Source organism: Equus caballus, chromosome 4 (genome assembly GCF_041296265.1).
Source record: "Equus caballus isolate H_3958 breed thoroughbred chromosome 4, TB-T2T, whole genome shotgun sequence".
NCBI classification, from domain to species: Eukaryota; Metazoa; Chordata; class Mammalia; order Perissodactyla; family Equidae; genus Equus; species Equus caballus.
The window spans coordinates 77862160-77882780 of NC_091687.1; the positions used below are offsets into that span (position 1 = coordinate 77862160).

The 20621-nt window shown below is 40.4% G+C and overlaps 1 protein-coding gene across 1 annotated transcript in view; it reads left to right on the forward strand.

Annotated features, from left to right (window-relative positions):
- CAV1 (caveolin 1) overlaps positions 1–17861 on the forward strand; it is a 33747-nt gene extending 15886 nt beyond the window's left edge. Inside the window, 1 exon segment of the mRNA NM_001114143.1 lies at positions 15621–17861. Within this exon segment, the coding sequence (NP_001107615.1) occupies positions 15621–15962 (342 nt within the window). The 3' untranslated portion in view covers positions 15963–17861.
- Positions 17862–20621: the final 2760 nt, after the last annotated feature.

Sequence of the window (20621 nt, forward strand, 5' to 3'; positions counted from 1 at the left end):
ATGTGGAATAAATCTCATGTCACTTATGTGATCCAGTCCTGTTGTGTTTCCCTTTCTTTTGCTCATTCTTTTATTCTCCCCAAGAGGAAGATCAGCTTGTTAGAGTGTCAGAATGTCACCCCCAGCTCTCTCTTCCTGCCTGAGTTTGTGGCTCAGGCATATCAGGAATGGGGCTGACAACATGCACAGGTTTTTCTCCTAATGATGCGGTGGCCACAGGAAGCTTCACTGGACCTAGGGCCAGGCAGGTGTCATTCATTTCTCCAGTGTCTGGCACAGAGAAAAGACCCCAGGTCACCAAGAAGTGCTTTACTGATGCCACTTACTCCTCACAGCAGATGGGGAAACTGAGCCTTAAAGGAAACCTGAATTCCAGCCCTCTCTTGGACATTGACCCTGAGCACTACCTTGGGCCTTGGAAAAGTCACTTGGACTGTCTGGATAGCAGTCTCTTCATCTATAGCAATCAAGAAGTTGAACTAGACAATCTCTAAGTCATTTTCATTTCTAAATTCTGTGATCCTAGTTGACCACTATTCATAAAAGAGTGGAAGCCTATAAAAGTACCTAAAAGTCCATATAGAGAGAATGGTGGAAGATCCCTCATCAATATTATTTTTTATTCCCTTCTTCCTAGATTTTACCAATTGTCATTCTCACTCTTAACATTCAGGCTGTGGGGTTGAATTAAATCATCTTTGAAATACTGAGCTATCAACAGATGGCATGCTGAACACAGATATACCACAAATAAACATTTGGGACTGAAGAAAACCAAGAGCTGGACTTCATTTCCCCTTCTTATCTGGGCTCAGAACTCTGCAGTCTTCCCTTTTATTGCCCTTGCCTCCAAACAGGCTATTTGTGTTCTGAGATGGATCAGAAAATCACTTCCAAAGTTGGCTACAAACTCTCAGTAAATTTTTTTTTTTTTGTAACTGGCCAATTCCTCTTAGTTCACGTAACAGAGAAGCACATAATTACTTGTGACTTTAGTTAAAGCAATGGTCTTAAAAAGGTCTAGCTCAATAGAAAACGTTCAGACTTTCTGAGTGCTGACAGTTGTCAAATTCACCTAGTTCATGTGGCCACATTTCTGAAGTTCTTTTCCCAGCCCATCTGTGAGCAATAGGGTCAGATGACTAAGAGCAACGGGGCAGAAGCAGCGTTACTGTGAGTCAGGTTTTCCCATTGCCCAGCCATAAAGAGTTTGTCTCTCTCTGACCCATATAAACTTCAGCATTTAGGGCCCTGTGTAAATTTAATCCCATCACTTAGCACCCCAGCTGTATGATTCTGAAGATAAACATGAAGTTTTTTGAATTCCAGGCCACCTGAACCCTCTTAGGAAACTCATTAGCTCCCCAAACAAAGCTATGTCTAAATCTGTAGGTTGGAGCCCAAATTTCGTGATAAACAAAAACTGAATTGATCTGTCTTCCCTGTAATTAGTCACCATTTGCTCACTCTTTTACCAAAATTACTGTGACTGGGTTAGAATAAATAAACGCAATCAATGAATACGATTTACTAATCCTTTGGCCACATAATAACACATTCGGAACTTTCTTTCCTAAAGGAGATTTTATCAGGTTGGTGCTCTTGGAAATAGGAGAAAGAGAGGAAAATAACTTAGCAAATGGCAGCATTCACAGATTCATTCACTTATTCAACAAATATTAATTTAGTACCTACTATGTTCCAGGGATCTTACAGTCTCGTAGCAGAAATAATCACACACACACACACACAATTATACCATTAAATAAGTGTGAGATAGGCTGGATGAAAAAAAGTCCAACTGAGAAAAAGGGTGGGGACCAGAAAGAAGTCTTTGAAGAAAGAACATTCAAGTTAAGACATTACCAGTAACTCAGAGTCAGCCAGGTCAAGACTGGTGGAAGGAGTGTTAAAACCAGGAGCAGGTAGGAAGGCCGCAAAGCAGGAAAGCGTTTGGGCCATTGTCCTGGGAGAAATTTTTCAAGATTCCAGTCTAAATTTAAGAGTTTACTGATTTGGGGAAGGGTAAGAAAGTGTCTTCCTCTATGACTTTAAAAGCAAGGGAGCAAACCACAGAAGGACATCACCCCTCTTTGGTAATGATTCCTGAGCAGCCAGAGGCTGTTTCTATTTTCTTTGCACTGTCCCCTTTTCAATGACCCGTAGCCAGCTCATCGACCCTGTCCTGGCTCTGTTTCCTCACTTCACTTATTCCATTCTCAAAAAGTAGGTGCCTCATAAATATTGAATGAATGAATGAATGAATGAACTCACAAGGCCACAGGGATGCAAGCCAAAAGTGTCTGCAAAAAATAAGCAAGCATTCTAGGCTACAAATATTTCTAAAGTTCAGGTCCTGTCTTACCACATTCTGATTTTCTAGAGCAGCAGTTTTCTACCAAGGATAATTTTGCTCCCTCTCCCAGGGACATTTGGCAAAGTCTGGAGACATTTTTCAGTTGTCACAATTTAGGAAGTGCCACTGGCCTCTAGAGGGTAGAAGACAGGGATGCTAATAATCATCCCACGTCATCCTACAGTGCTCAGAACAGCACCCCTACCCTCACCCCATCAACAAAGAATTATCCAGCCCAAAATGCCAATAGTGCCCAGATGGAGAAACCCCATGGTAGAGGTTGGGGCAGCATCTTGGCAGCCACATAATGGGCTGTGATTAACCTTACAAGAACCCTAGTGTATATCCTTTTCCTCACTCACCAAGCAATGTTAAAACCTGCAGAGATTTATTTCATTCATTTTCTATTTGTTTAATAAACAGACTCGAAGCACTGGAGGGAAAAATATTCCAGAAATGAGCTAAGACGAAAGCTATTGGTAACCCTAGTTTGACTTAACTGAATGGTAGGAAACAACCTCTGCCATCAGGAAGTGAACTGTAGAAACAGACAAGAAGTTAATAATGTTTAAAAAGCTCTGGTTCAAACAAATGTCTACAGGGACCAATGGGTAGCCTGAAAATGGTGAAGACATTTCCCTTTCTTGTGTCTTTGATAGAATGCAAAGAGCTTTTCTTTTCTTTGGTGCGGTAATCATTCATATTTGTCCCATGACACACCCAGAAGTTTAAAGAATAACAAACTCCCAAGTGTAAACACAGAATTTCATGAGCGAGTGAGGCCTCTGGATGAATCCTTATAATTGCGTATTTGGATAAAATAAGATTTCCGTCCATTAAACAATGCAGGGCTTTTCTATTTGAGAAGAGAACACTTTGAAGGGCTGTAGTTATTACCCGTCAAAGATGGCAAACATAAGTGCCCCCAAGGTATCTCTACTCCTTGTTCAAGTTCAATGCTCCATTTTCAATGCTCCCATCACTGACCCTTGTGTGGCCTATTTTTACACTGTTCACTGTTCCGCATCACTAGTTTGGTGATATTCAACATCAGCAAGTGCCACCAAATCAATAACAGAAGCTTGAAGATTGAAAAAAAAGCAATCAAAAGATATGCAGCCTGTTCTGTCCCGAGCCATCCACAACTAGATACTTTTCATGATAATGAAAACGTGAGGCCATGTGGACAGGAGAGATGGTTCCAGGTTCCTGAAGAATGCTCATGGCCAGTTGGTTTCAGGTGCATCAAATGTGGCTTTAGTTCCCACCTGGGATCTCCATAGGAAAGGGTGGGCAGCCTACACGAGAAGGTATGAAAATGCTCTGGAACCCCAATATCATCTCATCGTTGAGGACAGTTTTTAGCCATTTCAAAGAGCATGTGTATTCATTTCCTAGGGCTGCCTTAAAAGTATCACAAACTGGGTGGCTTAAAGCAACAGAAATTTGTAGTCTTACGGTTCTGGAGGCCAGAAGTCTGAAATCAAGATGTTAGCAGGGCCGTGCTCCCTCTGAAAACTGTAGGGGCATCTTTCCTCATCTCTTCCCTGTTTCTGGTGGTTTGCCAGCAATCTTTGAATTCCTTGGCTTGCAGCTGCATAACTCCAATCACATGGCCTTCTCCCTGTGTGTCTTCACACTGCCATCTTCTTATAAGGACGCCAGCCATATGGATGAGGGCGCTCAAGCTACTCCAATATGACCTCATCATAATTACATCTGCAAGACTTTGTCTCCAAATGAGGTCACATTTTGAGCTACTGGAGATTAGGCCCTCAATGTATCTTTTTAAAGGGGACACAATCAATGCATAGCAGGATGTAAACTAGAAATGTATATCTTTGTTATCAAAACAGGGAAATTTAGCTTAAGTTTTCAGAGTGTATACAAACCATATAGTAATCCATACTGCCTCCTAAGAAGAACAAAAGATGGAGAAACCTGCTATTGCCTTCAAACTAAAGGAAAGGAAGAATTAGGCAAAAAAGAATTAATCCGAAGCAAAGATGGTCCCATCTAGTCAGTCTTGGTGCCATATTCTGACACATCCAGGCACTCAGTCAGCTGGGGCACCTTCTCCCGCAGGGCATATTTGGTCGCTATATGCCTCGTGTTTATAATTAACTCCAGAAGGCTGATGCACTTGCTAGAGACGAGCTAATTCTTCTTGCTGGCTTAATGACAGAATGCAAATAAGTACTCACCTGAATGAAATGATTTCAGGAATGCCAAGAAGTTCTCCTTTTCCAAAATATCACCTCCATCCTCCTGGCACTGTTACTAAAATCTCTCATATTTCCCCACTTCTGCTCTGGGCACCTGGGCCAGAAGCTCCTGATGTAGCGCTGACCATTGCCCCAGGCACCATCCCAAACATTTTGCATAAGTTGTCATTTAATACACAGAACAATCCTATGAAGTAGGTACTATCATAACCACATTTTATAAATGAGAAACTAAAGCACAGAGAGGGTTATTAGCTTATGTGACATAACACAGCAGAACTGGGGTTCAAAACTAGCCCCCATGGTATCAACCAGGGTACCATATTGCCTTTCAAAAGTATGGTACAGTAACTAACCTACTAACATACCGACTCAGATCTGAGTGTCAGGTTTTCCAGATCCTCTCACCTAGCTGAGAACGAAGCCTAAAGCAGCTTTTGTTTTCAATTTTCCTCCTCGGACCACCTGCATCAAGACAGAAGGAGGAGATACAGATATCTGGAGCCTACCCTCAGACCACCAATTCAGAATCCCAGGGCCCAGGAATCTGCATTTTAACAAACATCCCCAGAAAATTCTTGTGTGTACTAATTTTTAAGAACCACTGGCCCTAAAGGAATGGAATAGGGGAAATGTACAGTGTTATGGTAAACCAGGAAAAGCCAGAGAGAGATGACAAGGCAGTGGGAACCCTGGTAACCAATGGTCAGTCAAATGACCCAGGGGTCCTGACCAGAGGAGCTCGGCTGCTGGGGAATGAGAATAATGCTGAGCGAGACGGTTTGACAGTAGGAGGAAGCCAGCCGCCTCCTCTTGCTTGGATCACACGCCTTGTGCTGGTGGAAATGGTTATTTGCTGAGTCAGGGGAGGCATTTTCTATTAGTTTGGATGGGAAGCATGGGTGCAGGCAAAGGAGTGCAACTAGAGCGTGTGAACTCAGAAACCCCTCCATGACTCCACGTGAGCGAGCAGGGTTACGTAAGCCGGACAAGGACTTTGGTGCACAGTTAAAGACAGTGGTGTGATGCAGGGAGAACTGAAGGATGAACTGAGGGACCTAAGTCCTGGGTTTGGTCCAGTCACTGATTCCAACCTCGCTGAGGCTCAGTCTCCTAGTCTGTAAAATGGGAGAAATAATACCTGCCTCGCGGGTCCTCACACACAGGATCTGACGTCGACCCACTGAGGCATGTAGTGCTCCATAGCATAAGTTACTGCTATTCCAAGGCCTCTGTAAAAGTTTCCTGCCTCAATATATCTGCCACACGGATGCCTGAAGTCTATTAATGACACATGAGGGACAACTGGTGATGATTCTCTGCCTTACTCTGTGCACCCCACTGCACCCTGGCCAAAAAAGAAAACACAGTCACCTGAATTCATTCTAAAGTACAGATTGCTTGTTGGCGACCTTTTCTGCACTAGACACATACACAATACGTGCGTGTGCACACACGTGAGAAAGCATGAGGACAAGTGAAGGCTCGAGGCACCAAAGAACAAAGTCACTCTCCTCACCCTATCCCTCCCCCAGCGGGTGCTCTGCTGATCCCCTGCAGGGCTGGGCTGGCTGCTGCTCCTGCTTCCACTCCTGCTTCCTCCCCGAGGCCCCTCATCCTGTGCGTGCCCCCTGCTTTGGGGCCAGGTCTGCACAATTGCAGTTATTCAGCTCATTGGCACAAAACCATGCCTTCATCAATATTTTCTAAATCAGTTTTCCCTAAAAGTGAAGACTTCTGAGTTTTCATCGCCCCCTCCTTGGTAGGTTTTCCATACTGCCCAAGGAACCTAAATGATGACTAACCCTCCACTTCATTTTAATCAGAATGGTCATGATATTATAGAGCTATGGTGAATAAGAACATCATTTTGGGGGCCGGCCCGGTGGCACAGCGGTTAAGTTCACACGTTCCGCTTCTCGGAGGCCTGGGGTTCACCAGTTCGAATCCCAGGTGCGGACATAGCACCACTTGGCACACCATGCTGTTCTTGACATCCCATGTATAAAGTAGAGAAAGATGGGCACGATGTTAGCTCAGGGCCAGGCGTCTCTCAGCAAAAAGAGGAGGACTGGCAGTAGTTAGCTCAGGGCTAGTCTTCCTCAAAAAAAAAAAGAACATCATTTTGAATAAACTGGAATACCAAAAAAGTTAATTAAATAGATAGATAAAAGTGCACTTGAGATACCAAGTAAAGAATTCGTAAGAGATAAAATGACGGTTAGTGAAATGTTATGTATGCAGACATCCCTTCAATGGACATTTTACCTCCTTTAAAATATTATACTTATTGAAGAAATATTTATTTGCTAATTAATGTGTGCATAGTACTACCAGGTATTGTGGAGGATATTTGTGCAACAGACACAGACCTGCCCTAAATCCTGGTTCAGTCCAATCTTTTATTAAAGTGACCTTTCTTTAGTGGGGAAATAAAAGACTATTTTCCATTCTTATTATGAAGATAACCTAGAATTTCAGAAGTTTGTGAAGAGAAGCACACGAGTAAAACAGGGCACTAAAAACATAAAATATTGTTATTCTGAGGCTTCTGTGATGTCTGGGAAGCAATAAGTCCAAAGGGAGAGACTTGAAGGTCCCAGCTGGAGGCCCAGGCCAGGGACTACAGGTCCCCTTCGCACTCCTCTCCCTGCACACAACCTTTCTCTTGCTCACAGAGGTAAGTAAATACCCGCCTTTCTATCCTCTTCCAGCTTGACGCCCTGATTAGTCATGCAGCTCTCTCCTTTCCTCCCCAAGAAGCAACGCTGTGCTCTTCTGCAAGAGGAAGTTGCCTAGTACCTGCCACCCCAGAGCATGTCAGCGTTCCCAACCCAGGTTTACATTTTTCCTAGGACTGTCTGTGGATCCTCTAGGAATCCAAGCAATCGCAGGCATGAACAACACAATCCAGGCCTCCTGTTTTCAGTCAGGGCTGCAAGAACGCTGCAGCCTTTTCCCCTAACAGTGCCAGTTTGTCCCAGTAAACACATGGGTATTTGCCCTTGTCCCTGAGAAAACACATGGGCATCAGAGCAAAGTTCCTGTGTTCTGGTAACACTTAATTGTGCTGGTTCTCAACCCTCTTTACACCCACACACTCACACACCACATTTATTCCATTGACTTCAAAGGCTGCTCAACAGTTGGAAATATGCATGAGAACAGTGAAAGGAGTTGACCGTATGACTGAGTTTGGTACATATGTTAGGATTTTAGAAGTGCATATTTGACTCTTTAAAACATACATTTGTTTATACTGGGTTTAGAATCATGAAAATACATCAAGATTTCTATTGCCAGTCTGTGTGTTTTTCATAACAAATAATAGTCATTCATCCTTGTTCAATAATACATATTTATAGGTTTAAATTAGGAAAAGATTTTCAGAGAGAATTTCCATTCATTACCCACCTACTTCCAGATGCCATCCAGCACTTGAGGAGCTCCCAGAAAGAACAGGAGGCAAACGAGGGCTCTGAGGCATGGAGGAGAAAGAGTGGCATGGACAAAAAAGAGCTGTTGCTAAATCCAAATGGGCACAGCATATGCTAGTTCAGTCTTTTGCATGAGAAAAGGAGAGAAATCTTGTTAAAAATACAGATTCCCTAGGCCCCACCCCAGAGAGTCTGGTCTGAGTCTGAAATGGGACCTGAGCATCTACATTTTGACAAGCCCCTCCCCCTCACTGATTCTTTTGCCACTTCCCTGCTGAGAACCCTGGGAGTTGAGGACCCCTGTGCTAGTGCATTCAGGAGCACTATATTCAAGAGTCCGGATTCGGTAATCGGTCTTCTAGATGGAGCTGGCTTTTGTTCTTTGGTGCATATCCGGGTGTAAAGCCAAGCCACCTGAGGTATGTGAGCTGATAGCACTATCAACAGCCTAAAACTTTTCTAACATTCTGTTTGACGTGACTTGTAGAAAGTTGAAATGCTATTTTTTCTTCTCGTATGTTTCTGGACTTTGCCTCAGGACCAAATTCCAGGATATTTACATACATTCATTGTATAGATTTTTCTATAAGCATGAAAATTTAATCTTCTAATAGAAAAGGGCAAAAAAAATAGAAAATAAGAAATGATAATCAAAATAAAGGTGATTTTTCTGGAATTGTATTAGTTACCTATGGCTGCATAACAAATTACCCCAAAATTTAGTCCCTTAAAACAGCAAACACTTATCATCTTACAGTGTGTCAAGAATCCAAGTGTGACTTAGCTTAGTGGTTCTGGCTCAGGGCCTCTCACAGGCTGCAATCCAGTTGTCAGGGCTAGAGTAATCTCAAGGCCCAAATGAGAGGACCATTTCTAAACTCACTCACATAGCCAATAGCAGGATTCAGTTCCTCCCAAGCCGTTGAACTGAGACCTCAGTTTCTCAATAGCTGTTGGCCAGAGTCCTCCCTCAGTTCCTTCCACATAGACTTCTCCATAAGGCAACTCACAATATGGCAGCTGGCTCCCAACAGAGCAAGCAAGCAAGAGAGCAAGAAAAGAGGGGAGATGATGCCATAGTCTTTTGTAATCTAATCTTGGAAATGATACCCCCTCCCCCATCACTTTTGCCATGTTTTATTATTTAGAAGCAAATCACTAAGTCCAGCCCACACCCAAGGGGAGGGCATTACACAAGGACACGAATACCAAGAAGTGGGGGAAGGGGAATCATTGGGAGTCATCTTGAATGCTATCACAAAATACACTAATTTGTTTCTTTCATAGTTAATGTATCATCCTATTTATGTTTTGCTGAAATTAAATGTTAATGTAAAGCAAACATTTTCTGTACATGTTAGGCAGCATATTCTGGGAATAGAGTCTAGTAGTGTTGGAAAGATACATTGAGGTCATAAATTCAATGAAGGTTTCTAAATGAGGAGCTGTACACCTACTATGCCAACCAAGAAGAAAGAGTATTAGTTACTGTACCACTTACGAATGTTTTCTGCTACAGGTAACTGAAAATATGAATAGCTGTGGCTTAAAAATAAGGGTATGTATGTGTCACATAAAGAGATGTCTAGAGGTGGACCACTGTTGGCATTGTTTCAGAAGTTTGGTAATGGCAAAAGCAGCATCTTCTATTATCTTGGCTTGTTAATCATGCATGTGACCTCGTGGTCACAAGGTGACTTCCCAACGGTAAAGCGATACATCATATTCTAAGTAGGATGAAAGGGCAAAGGGCCACACCGTATGCCTCTGTCTCTTTTCATAGGGAAGATAAAACTTTCCTGGAAGTCCTGCCCAGCAGACTTCCACTTAGACCTCATTGGCCAGAATGTCTACCCTAAACTAATCACTCACCAAAGAGACTAACATTACCATGGCAAGTCTAAACCAGCCATGACTTATCTCTGAAATCAAAGGGTTGAAATTGCTATTGCCCAAAGAAATATTCTGTCGGCAGAGAAGTGGGACTGTGGATGTTGGGCAGACAACACATGTCTTCTGTAAACATCTTCTGTGTTGTTATTTATGTGTTCTATATATCCAATACAATCACAATTTTCACTGACCATCTAAAAAGATATTTTCCCATAAAAACAGAATATGCAAGCATCATTGCTTATGAAATCCCAAACATACTTAAAGTTTCCATCTTGAAAATTCCTTATTCAGAAATAAAATGTCCAGATTTTAAGACAAAAAGTGACCCCATGTTTTTTAATCCTGTGTACATATAAAATGTTTTTTTAAATATTGCTATCAGATAAATTAACAAGATGAAACCTCCTAAAATTTACTGCATTAGCCAAGTATTATCAAAACACAAGACAGATTGCTTTTCCTGACGTCTGCTGCTAGATTTTTGTTAATTTATGTTTCCAAAATTGTAGCATCATAAGTCAATGTTGCACAAAGGTATTTCATGTCATTTATAAAAATCCAGTAATATAAACTGTTGACTCCTTATAAAGCATCTATTAAGACACAGAAATATCACTGAAGCATATTTATGCCTTTGATCTTGAGGTCTGCATAATGATTCTTGCCAGAAGGGCAGCTTGTTCCCTGGATTACAGAACAGAAAATCTGTTCTTGGAGGAGCAGCTCAACCTCCTCTGAGGTATTCCATTCTAAGAAACTAAATGGCACCTGCACGTCTTGGCTTTTGTTTTTGTTTTTTAAAAGCAAATCTCTAGTTCCTGTTCTGCTCCAAATCTAAGTGAGTAGATAAAGTTCTGCTCTGGACAAGACCTGCCCTCCCGCAGAGGGATAAGAGGAGTGCACCCCTGAGGAAATAGGACTCCAGAGTGGCAGTTTTGGTGAGGGATAAATCAAATCGATGATGCATGTGATCGATGAGCACAGTGGGATTGTCAGAACTGGGATTGTCAGAAACAGGTACCATCGTTCATTCAACAATGTTCAAGTTCAGATGCAAGCCCACCTCTCTTTGCTTTGGCTGTGGCATGTAGCAGCCAGACTAACTGAGGATATGTGGTGACAGCAGACAGTAATGGAAGAGCCCAGGAGAATTCCTAAGCCTGAATTCCAACCCTGTGTCTGCCATTAAGTGGGAAGGTATCCTTGATCCAGTCACCTAGCCTCCTGACAGCTTTGGCCATCAATTTCTCCATCTCAAATGGGACTCCATTTCTTTAAGGATCTTCTGCTTTAGATCTATTAATTTGCCGAAGCAACTGTGCTTTGATTGATGTGGAATTTTGAACTGCCTTTAAATGGAGTGACTGATTACTAGCAGAACTTTGTTGGGTTCAGTGTATTATGAATGCATGTCAAAATGTACAGTGAGGATATTTTTAAAAATATTCCCTCCAGTTTCCTTCACCCTAGATAGATGTACAGGAATGTCCATGTTCATGTTGTGAAAAGGACATTTCTCCTAACCTCACACAGAGATACAAGTTAAGTCAATGTCTTACCAAGAAGGCAATAAGAGAATTACAGGAGACCCAGAGATCTGAATAGGGTAGGCAGAGAAGGGACGTGGGGGGAGAGATGTAAATTCCTAGGGAAATAGTGTGGAGTGCAGGGCTGGACCTAGGCCTGGGAATCAGGAGTCAGAGTTCTAATTTCAGCTTTTCCACTGATTCACTTGGGACCTTGAGAATGTCTGGCGCATTTTAATCATTCTGTGCCTCAGTTTCCTAATCTGTCAATTAGAGTGAGAGTCCTTGGCTGAGTGCCCAGGATTGTGAGAACATACTGTGCAGGACCATGAAAACACAATCAGTACCAAAAATGCAAAACATCCTAGTTACTAGATGTCCTAGCTTAAAGTGGAAACGTTAACAAGAGTAATTCCTTTAATAATCAAAATGTGAATGTTTTAGGAAGCATATCTTTCTGGGTGAAGATTAAGTGGGAAAACTATTATAAGGGCTTGTAGTCCTGGGGATACATAAGCAAAAAGAGGTCAGACTTGAAGTCGGACAAATTCCAGCTTTGCCACCTAGCATTTGTGTGACCTTGAGTAATTTCTTAACCTCCCACGGTACCCTTATCTGTGAAATGGGAATAATGGCATGCATCTCAGAGGGTGGGGGTAAAGATGATTACAGATGGGAGTTCTTTTGAGCCACTGGTGGGGTTTGAATTTACAGACACTAAGTACTTTGCAGTGATAGTTTCTCTTATTACAATTGCATATTAAAAAGCTTAGTTCCCCAGAGCAAGGAAGTTTTTAATGCTATTATTTACTGAGCATTTACTATATTGCAATGCTCTATCTTCATGCTAAGCAGTTTACATGAATTATCTCATGTATTCCTCACAAAAACCTATTACTGTTACTGTTGTGGAAATGGAGGTAGAGAGAGACTAAGCTTTATTTCTGGCTCCATTGTGTTTCCTTAGCTTGCCTTGCTTTCTTTTTCTCAGCTACATCTAACAGGCTGTAATTTTAGCATTCTTTGAAGCCACCTTAAATTTTCAAGACTAAAGCAGCAACTAACAAACTGAATATATTTATATAACATGTTATTTTTGTCATGTTGCTGTTCACCCCTTGAGACCTGCTCTAAATTCACTTGGATATTTGAGGATAAATCATGCTCACTGGCAGTTTCTGGAAAACATTGAAAAAGCAGCTACCCTGAAATTTTCTAAGCAACTTAAAAGAAAGCTTAAGAATTTCCAATATGTTTCTTGAAAAAAGCATTTATCTTTCTGCTTAGAAAAATAAAGTTATTATCAAGAAATCTTACACACATTCATATGTTCACAGATCTTCGCTAAGGACCAATTGGGTATATGATGTGTATGACTTCATTATAACACTGACCTCAGAGACCATGCTGTGGGAGTTCTTACAATCACTCAAAAGGTTAAAGTCAGCAAACTCTTTTCTGTTAATGTGCCTTTTAATCAGGAAATACTATAATTGCCTTGGAGAAATTTGAAGAATTGTTTTTAAAGCAATGTGGTATTAAAGAAAGAGTCAATATCTTTTAGACCAGATTTGAAACGAAAATCCATCTCTTATTTATCTGGACAATTTATTAGCATGTCTGAACCATGCATCCTTTTTCCATAAGATGGAAATAATACATTAAGAGTTGCTGTGAGTTAAATGAGAACAGTGTCCAATCATAATAGCCAGTTAACAAATGTTAGTTACTATCCCTTCCCTTGGAAAAGAATGTCAAGGCAGACATGCTTAAAGTCTGCTCTGTAAAGAGGTGGGAACCTGCCCCAGTAAAGTGCTTCTGGCACTTGTTAGGTAATAGACTTGCTTTATTTTCTAATAAAAGTGATGGGCCTTCTCCCACTGTACACTCAAAATGTATGTATCCATTTCAGGGCATTCATGGCGCCCATTGCCCATCCTTTGACCCCATATTAAGAACATCTGCTTTAGTGTATTAATTTTGACTTCATCAAATCCTCTTACAAAACAAGGTCATCTTTAGAAAATAAAGTTCTTTGGATATCTTGCAGTTAAATGAAGGAAAACTGCAGGCCTTTATTTTCAATAGCTTTCGAAAAATGCAGTGTCAGAACAAAGCCGTGTAGTAGACAATTAAGTAAACTGCACAGAAGCTTCATTAAAGGATTGATCTAACTTGCCACATATTTTGTGCAACCTTTTAAAACACACAAGTAAATGTTTTCTCTGAGTCTAGATCTAGATGGACAAAGAAAAAATTAGAACCACAATAAATCTATTTAACTTCGTTTACATAATTGTGGACATACCGTTTTACATATTACATTATTAGGACATTAGACAATAGATCAAGAAACAGAATGTTCTAGAAAATAAATTGACTATTGGTAAGCATCATGTACTTTTTCCAAAAGAAGTTTTATTGTGTTGAATCAAAGGTGGCTCCTTGGCACTGAGAGCCTTCAAGGAGTCAGCCACCAAAGTCCTCATTCCTTAATCCTGAGCTTGGCTGGATGGCTGCTGACAGTTGTCAACTTGTTTGGATTTCAAACTATATTAGATCTCTTCATATAGCTGCCACTACCAAGCAGTTGAGTTGGCTTTGTCCTACTCTTCTGTTGGTAATTTTTATTAATCGTATGCTTCAAAGTAGTCTATAAAAATCCTTCCAGAGGGATAAAAGCTACTGAGAATTCATTGTTTAGGTGAACATGTATCATGGGAAAGAATGCTATTGGGAAAGGGGCCAAGTTTGCATTCTGATCCCATCATTGCTGTGTGCTTGATGCTAGCAAGTCACTTTCGCCTCTCTGAATCTCTGTATCTTCTTTTGTAAAATAACAACTTACCTTCCTAGACTGGTCTGAAAGCCCAGATCACATGGAGATGATACACGTAGAAGCACTTGATGACTCTTAAGTGCTACCTGACTGCAGATCATGTGATTACTTCCTAGCGGCCACCACAAAGGGACTGCCACAGGATTCATTAGGTCTGCACCACTGCTATCTGCACCTGTCCTTAGTCAAAAGTTTACTCTATTTGTTTAATTCAAAAGTGAAACTCTCCATTAACATTTTTTAACTGCCTTCCTTTATAATTTTCTTCTTGCTGTTAATGTCATCTCTGTTCTCCCTAGCAATTAAATCAGAATCTCAAAGCTCAAAGCTCATCTTAGGTTTTTCTCTCTCCCTATCTTTGAACTAATCGAGTCCTGTAGATTCTTCCTTTAATGTCTCTGGAATTCATTCTTTTCTTTTTTTTCATGGACTCTATTCCAGGTTTGGCCCTACCGTCTCAAACTTGGGATTCAGTCTTTCTGCCTTGAGTCTCTTTTCCCTTTTCCCCAGCCTGCGCACTGCTGTCAAATTCATCTTGCTAAGTGACCGCATTGATAGTGGCTGCATGCCCTGACTCTGACATCTTCAATAGACCCCCACTGTTTGTAAAATGAAATCGAGTCTGGCCTCAACCTGTCTTTCCAGCTGTGGCCATACAGGTCTATCTGCCTGTGACGCTCACCATATCATCCTTCCTTCTTCCTGGGGCCTTGCACACACCATTCCCAAGGTCCCTTCTTCTTTCCTCTCCAAATCGTACCTCATTTTCCAAGCCCTGCTAAGTCCCACAACCCTCATGAAGGCTTTTTGAGTCCTCACAGCTCACAGTGATCTAATTTCCTGAAGAAATTCTACCAACTGAGTGTTTGAAGAGTCAATAATCAATTATGAACTAACTACTCTTTAACATCGTGTGTGTAGTTGTCTTGAAATGCAATTAACTTAGGTTGTGTCATTTACATTTTACTGAGTGCCTTCAATTAATAAATATTTGATAAGTATTTATCCGTGTTGCTGGGTTTTACTTGAAGGCAGGAATTTTATCATGTCCTTTCGGTTTCCCGTAAAGCGGTGGTTCTCAACCTTTCACATGGTAAAGAAACGCATGGAGAACATATTAAAAGCTCTCCAGGATTCCACCCCCAGAGACGCAGTAAGGTCCGGGTGGGGCCCAAACATCTGCATTTCCAACAAGTTCCAAGTGATGCTGATTCTGCCTTCCAGCATCACACACAGAACCTGTACGTAAAAGCTAATATATATGTATAGGTACTCTGTAATGAGATTTTTTTTCTCTTTTTTTCTATTTTAAGCTCATGTTCTGTCACTTCCTCCCTTTAGATTGATTTTGAAGATGTGATTGCAGAACCAGAAGGAACACACAGTTTCGACGGCATCTGGAAGGCCAGCTTCACCACCTTCACTGTGACAAAGTACTGGTTTTACCGCTTGCTGTCTGCCCTCTTTGGCATCCCAATGGCGCTCATCTGGGGCATTTACTTTGCCATTCTCTCTTTCCTGCACATCTGGGCAGTTGTACCGTGCATTAAGAGTTTCCTGATTGAGATTCAGTGCATCAGCCGTGTCTATTCCATCTACGTCCACACCTTCTGTGACCCACTCTTTGAGGCTATTGGCAAAATATTCAGCAATGTCCGCATCAACCTGCAGAAAGAAATATAAATGACATTTCGAGGATAGAAGTATACCTGATTCTATTTTTTTCCTTTTAATTTTCTTGGTGCCAATTTCAAGTTTCAAGTTGCTAGTACAGCAACAATATATGAATGAATTTTCTTGGTTCAGAACAAAGAAATCACTCTCTCAGTCTTCATAACTGTTATTTGTCTCTTCTGAGTTATTTCATCTATTTTTTTTTTGATGGTCTGAATTTTTTAAACCCATTCAAAATTTTTTTCGCACATTTTTATTTGCATGTGGATCCTTGTGTTATTGGCAGAGATGTGAACCTATTGTTGAAAGATAATTTGAGAGAAATATGGAGAACTGAGGAGGAAAGAAAAGAACCAACAACCTCAACTGCCTATTCTAAAACGTTGATCATTTTATGGTAAGGGAAGAATTCCAGGCCATGGCCATTAACTGTACAGGTATGTGGGCAGGTTTTAAGCAAACTCTTTCCCCACCATCTGAAGCGTTAGTGGACTGCTGCTATTCACTTTAATAATTCAATGGGCTCCAATGGTCTTTCTCATGTTAGAAAACATAACCTGCATTCACATGGTCCGACTAATGCCTTACCCTTCTTGAAATTTTAACCTGTGATACTTTCTGTGCCTACATATTTGTTATATAGATAATGAGACCCAAGTGCCTTCCTGTTCTTCACATTTTCGTTTTCAAATAGGGTCCAACTTAACTGTCAACTTTCATTAGGTCAACAGCCTCCCTGAAGACCAAAATTAGAAAATTCATTAACTAGTTCTCTATGCTGGTTTCTGACTCTGCGATCCAGAGTCAGATGAAGTCCACGTCTGCACTCGATCACACAGCATCTTTGTCCATGTTGAGTATGGTTCACATCAGCCCCATGAAACAAATTAAGGTGGACGAACGGGGTTGAGCCCTCTCTGAGCTGGCAGGAGTGGAAGCCAACTTTCCCTGCCACTCACGAGCTGCACGAGGTCAGCATGTCTATTCAGCTTCGTTGATTTTCAAGAATAATCACGCTTTCCTGACTCCAAACTAATCCATCACCCGGGTGGTTTAGTGGCTGAACATTGTGTTCCCCTTTCAGCTGATCAGTGGGCCTCTGGGGAAGGGCTCATAAAATGGAGGCCATTGTATGAGTCTATCAGAGTTGTTGCAAATGTGACCCCTTCAAAGTAAAGCACTTGCAACCGTCTGTTATGCTGTGACACACAGCCCCTCCCCCTGCCAGGAGCTTGGGTCTAATACAAGCATCACTTTGCTCACAGAGAAGATGGGGAGGAGGCAGTCATAAAAGATTGAGGTAATTTTGCTGGAATAAGTTCAAATTCTTTTGAACTCAAACTGAGGAATTTTTACCTGTAAACCTGAGTCATACAGAAAGCTGCCTGGTACATCCAAAAGCTTTTTATTCTTGTTCAAATTAAGATTCTGCCCTTGGGGATTTTATTTTTAACCTTCAGTTATGCTTTTATTTTTATTTTCATACACCTATTGGAACTCTGCTTGATTTTTTTTTTCCTGCCTCTTCCAGTTTTCCTGACACTTCAGTTATCAACCTGTTCCCTACTTTGATTTTTTGCATTTAAAACAGACACTGGCATGGACATAGTTTTACTTTTAAACTGTGTACATAACTGAAAATGTACTATACTGCGTACTTTTTAAGTGTAAAGATATTTTTATCTTTATATGAGGAAAATCACTTAGGGAAATGCTTTGTGATTCAATCTGTAAACTGTGTATCCCAAGACATGTCTGTTCTACATAGATGCTTAGTCCCTCGCGCAAATGAAGCGCTGGTCCAGGAGACTGCTAAAATTTTATATGCTTACTGATATATTTTACACTTTTTTATCCTGCATGTCCTGTAAAGGTGACAAGTCTGCACAATAAAAATGTTTAACAGTTCAACAGTCGGCTTTAATATTTTTCCCCAAAATAGATGCGTATGTGTCAGTGTGTGTGTGTGTGTGTGTGTGTAGTGAGCATGTACGCAGTGTGTGTACATTTTTGTAGTGTGTTTGTGGGGTGGGGGTGGTCTTCCACTTGTCAACCACTACAGATTCCTTTAGGTGGGATCTTTTTTCTAAGGCATTTGCCATTCATGAATTACTTCAGACAAAAGTTACGATCGATAGGAAAGATTTTTTTTAGCAGTTTACCCAATACTTTATTATATGTCATCTAATTTGAGCCCCCAATAACTTGGTATGATGGATATAAGTATTTTCCTTGGATACATGACACATTCAGGGGGTGATGCCTTGAATTTTGCCATGTCTTAACTTGGATTTTTTTAAAAAGCATATTTCAGAAACAGTTTACTTTTGGCCTTGGCTAAGTTGACAATCAGGGCTTCTATATTCATCAGGATTCTCCAGAGAAACAGAACCAATAGGAAATATATATATATATATATATATATGAAATATATATGAATACATAAAGAGTAATATATATATATATGTATGTGAAGAGACTTATTATAAGGAATTGGTTTGTACAGTTTATGAAGGCTAACACGTCTCAAGATCTGCAGGGTGAGTCAACAAGCTGGAAACTCAGGAGAGCCAATGGGGCAGTTCCAGTCCAAAAGCTGGCAGGCTCGAGACCCAGGAAAATCTGATGTTTTAGTTTGAGTTCAAAGATAGGAAAAAAAGCAATGGTCCAGTTCAAAGACAGTCAAGCAGGAGAAATTCTCCCTTACGCAGGAAAAGATCAGCCTTTTTGTGCTATTCAGTCCTTCAACTGATTGGATGAGGCCCACCCACAAGAGAGATGGCAATCTGCTTTATTCAGTCTACCAACTTACATGTTAATCTCACCCAAAAACACCCTCACAGAAACACCTAGAATAAAGTTTGACCAAATATCTGGGCACCTCAGTCAAGTTGACATATAAAATTAACTGTCACAGCTTCCAAACAAAATTTTGCAAAGGGGATCTTCTTCTAATCTCTCTCACCCTGAAACTCCTTTTATGCAGTTTACAGAGGCCCTCTCTTTGCTGAACTCTCAAACAAGCACTGAGGCTGCTTATTTAGTAACCAAGTCTGGTATTTGTGTTTACCAAACAAATCCATTTCTAGTGTGCTGTCTGGAAACATGCAGTATGTGAGATTCTGGCCCCAATTCAAGCAGAATCAGTGAAGTGACTTTAAAGAAGGATTATCGTCCCACTGGATTTATGATTTGTGTCTAAATGAGTGCATATTAACAAAATCAAGATTTTACTTATTTATATTTTGGCTCAACCACACACATGAAACAGTTCCATTTCTGGTTGCACAAATAACTACATGGCTTCAGACAATTTTGACTTTTTAGAATGGCCTTAGGAGAAAATAAAATTGGGAATAAATAGCTTCATACTTCACACATTTTGTAAATGTTACTTACTTAATAATACACATCAACCTGGTTGGTTCTGGTTTTTAAATTATAATCCATATTTATAAAATTGGGAGAGGAGGAGAGAAGTAGAGAAAGATACTCTTAGAAAAATGCAAAAGGGTAAAATCATAAAAGAAAAGATCATGGCTATGAATACCTAAAAACATTAAACTGTATATCAAAAACAGTAGAAACAAATAGAAAACAGTGATAAAGAGCACTAAAGAAAGCACTTCATATATATGTACAACATATATATAATGCAAAGCATTATAGTATACTTAAAATATAAAGAGCTTTCACAAATCAAGAAAAAGATGAACATACCAATAGAAAAATAGGCAAGATATGAAAAGATAACTCACAAAAAGAAGTGCACGCAATCATATGAGAAAAGTTATTAGTAATGAGGTCATAAAAATCAAAGCAATGAGATACCATTTTTGCCTAAGTGTGCAGTGATCAAAAATAAAAATAACATCCGAGTTGGTGAGGGTGCAGGGAAACGAGCACATTCATCCATTGCTTCTCTGAGTATAATTGGTCCGAGCTTTCTGGAGGACAACTAAACGTACAAATGGTGGAGCCAACGATTTCACTTTCTAAAGAGAAATAACAGCGACATACCAAGGTTTATCATCATAGATGTTCATTATTTTATTGTCAACAGTAGAAAATATGGGAAACAACATAAATATTTAGAAGTAGGGAATCAGTTAAATAAATTATGGTATATACCTTTCATAGGCTACTATCGGAACTGGCTTTTAAATAATTTTATGTAACAGAATATTTAATAACATAGAAATATGTTCATGATATAATGTTAACTTAAAAAGTAAAGTTACAAGTTGTATGTAAGATATGCTGCTACTTGTTTTATTTTTAAAGAATGAAGAGGGGGATTCAAAGAATTGCATCATTTCCGAGTAGCCATCAGACAGTTTACAGGCGTTATGTCATTTATACAAAATCTCAAAATGATATTGATGTCCTCATTTTACAAATAAGACAATTTTAGTGAGTCACCGATGCACACGACTAGTAAGCACCGGATCTGTCGTTTATTCCAGGTGCGTCTGACATCTAAGCCTTGCTCCTCCCACTCCTCTATCCTGCTCTGCGTGATTTCTGAGGCCCAAGCCTCTCTCCTCTTCATGAAGCTTCCTCTTCCTAGTGGCTTGCAGCATCACTTCACACACTTTTATATACATAATGAGCAAGTAATGTGAGCAGAGTTGGAGTAAACTTCAGCAATAGTTAAGTAACAGGAGT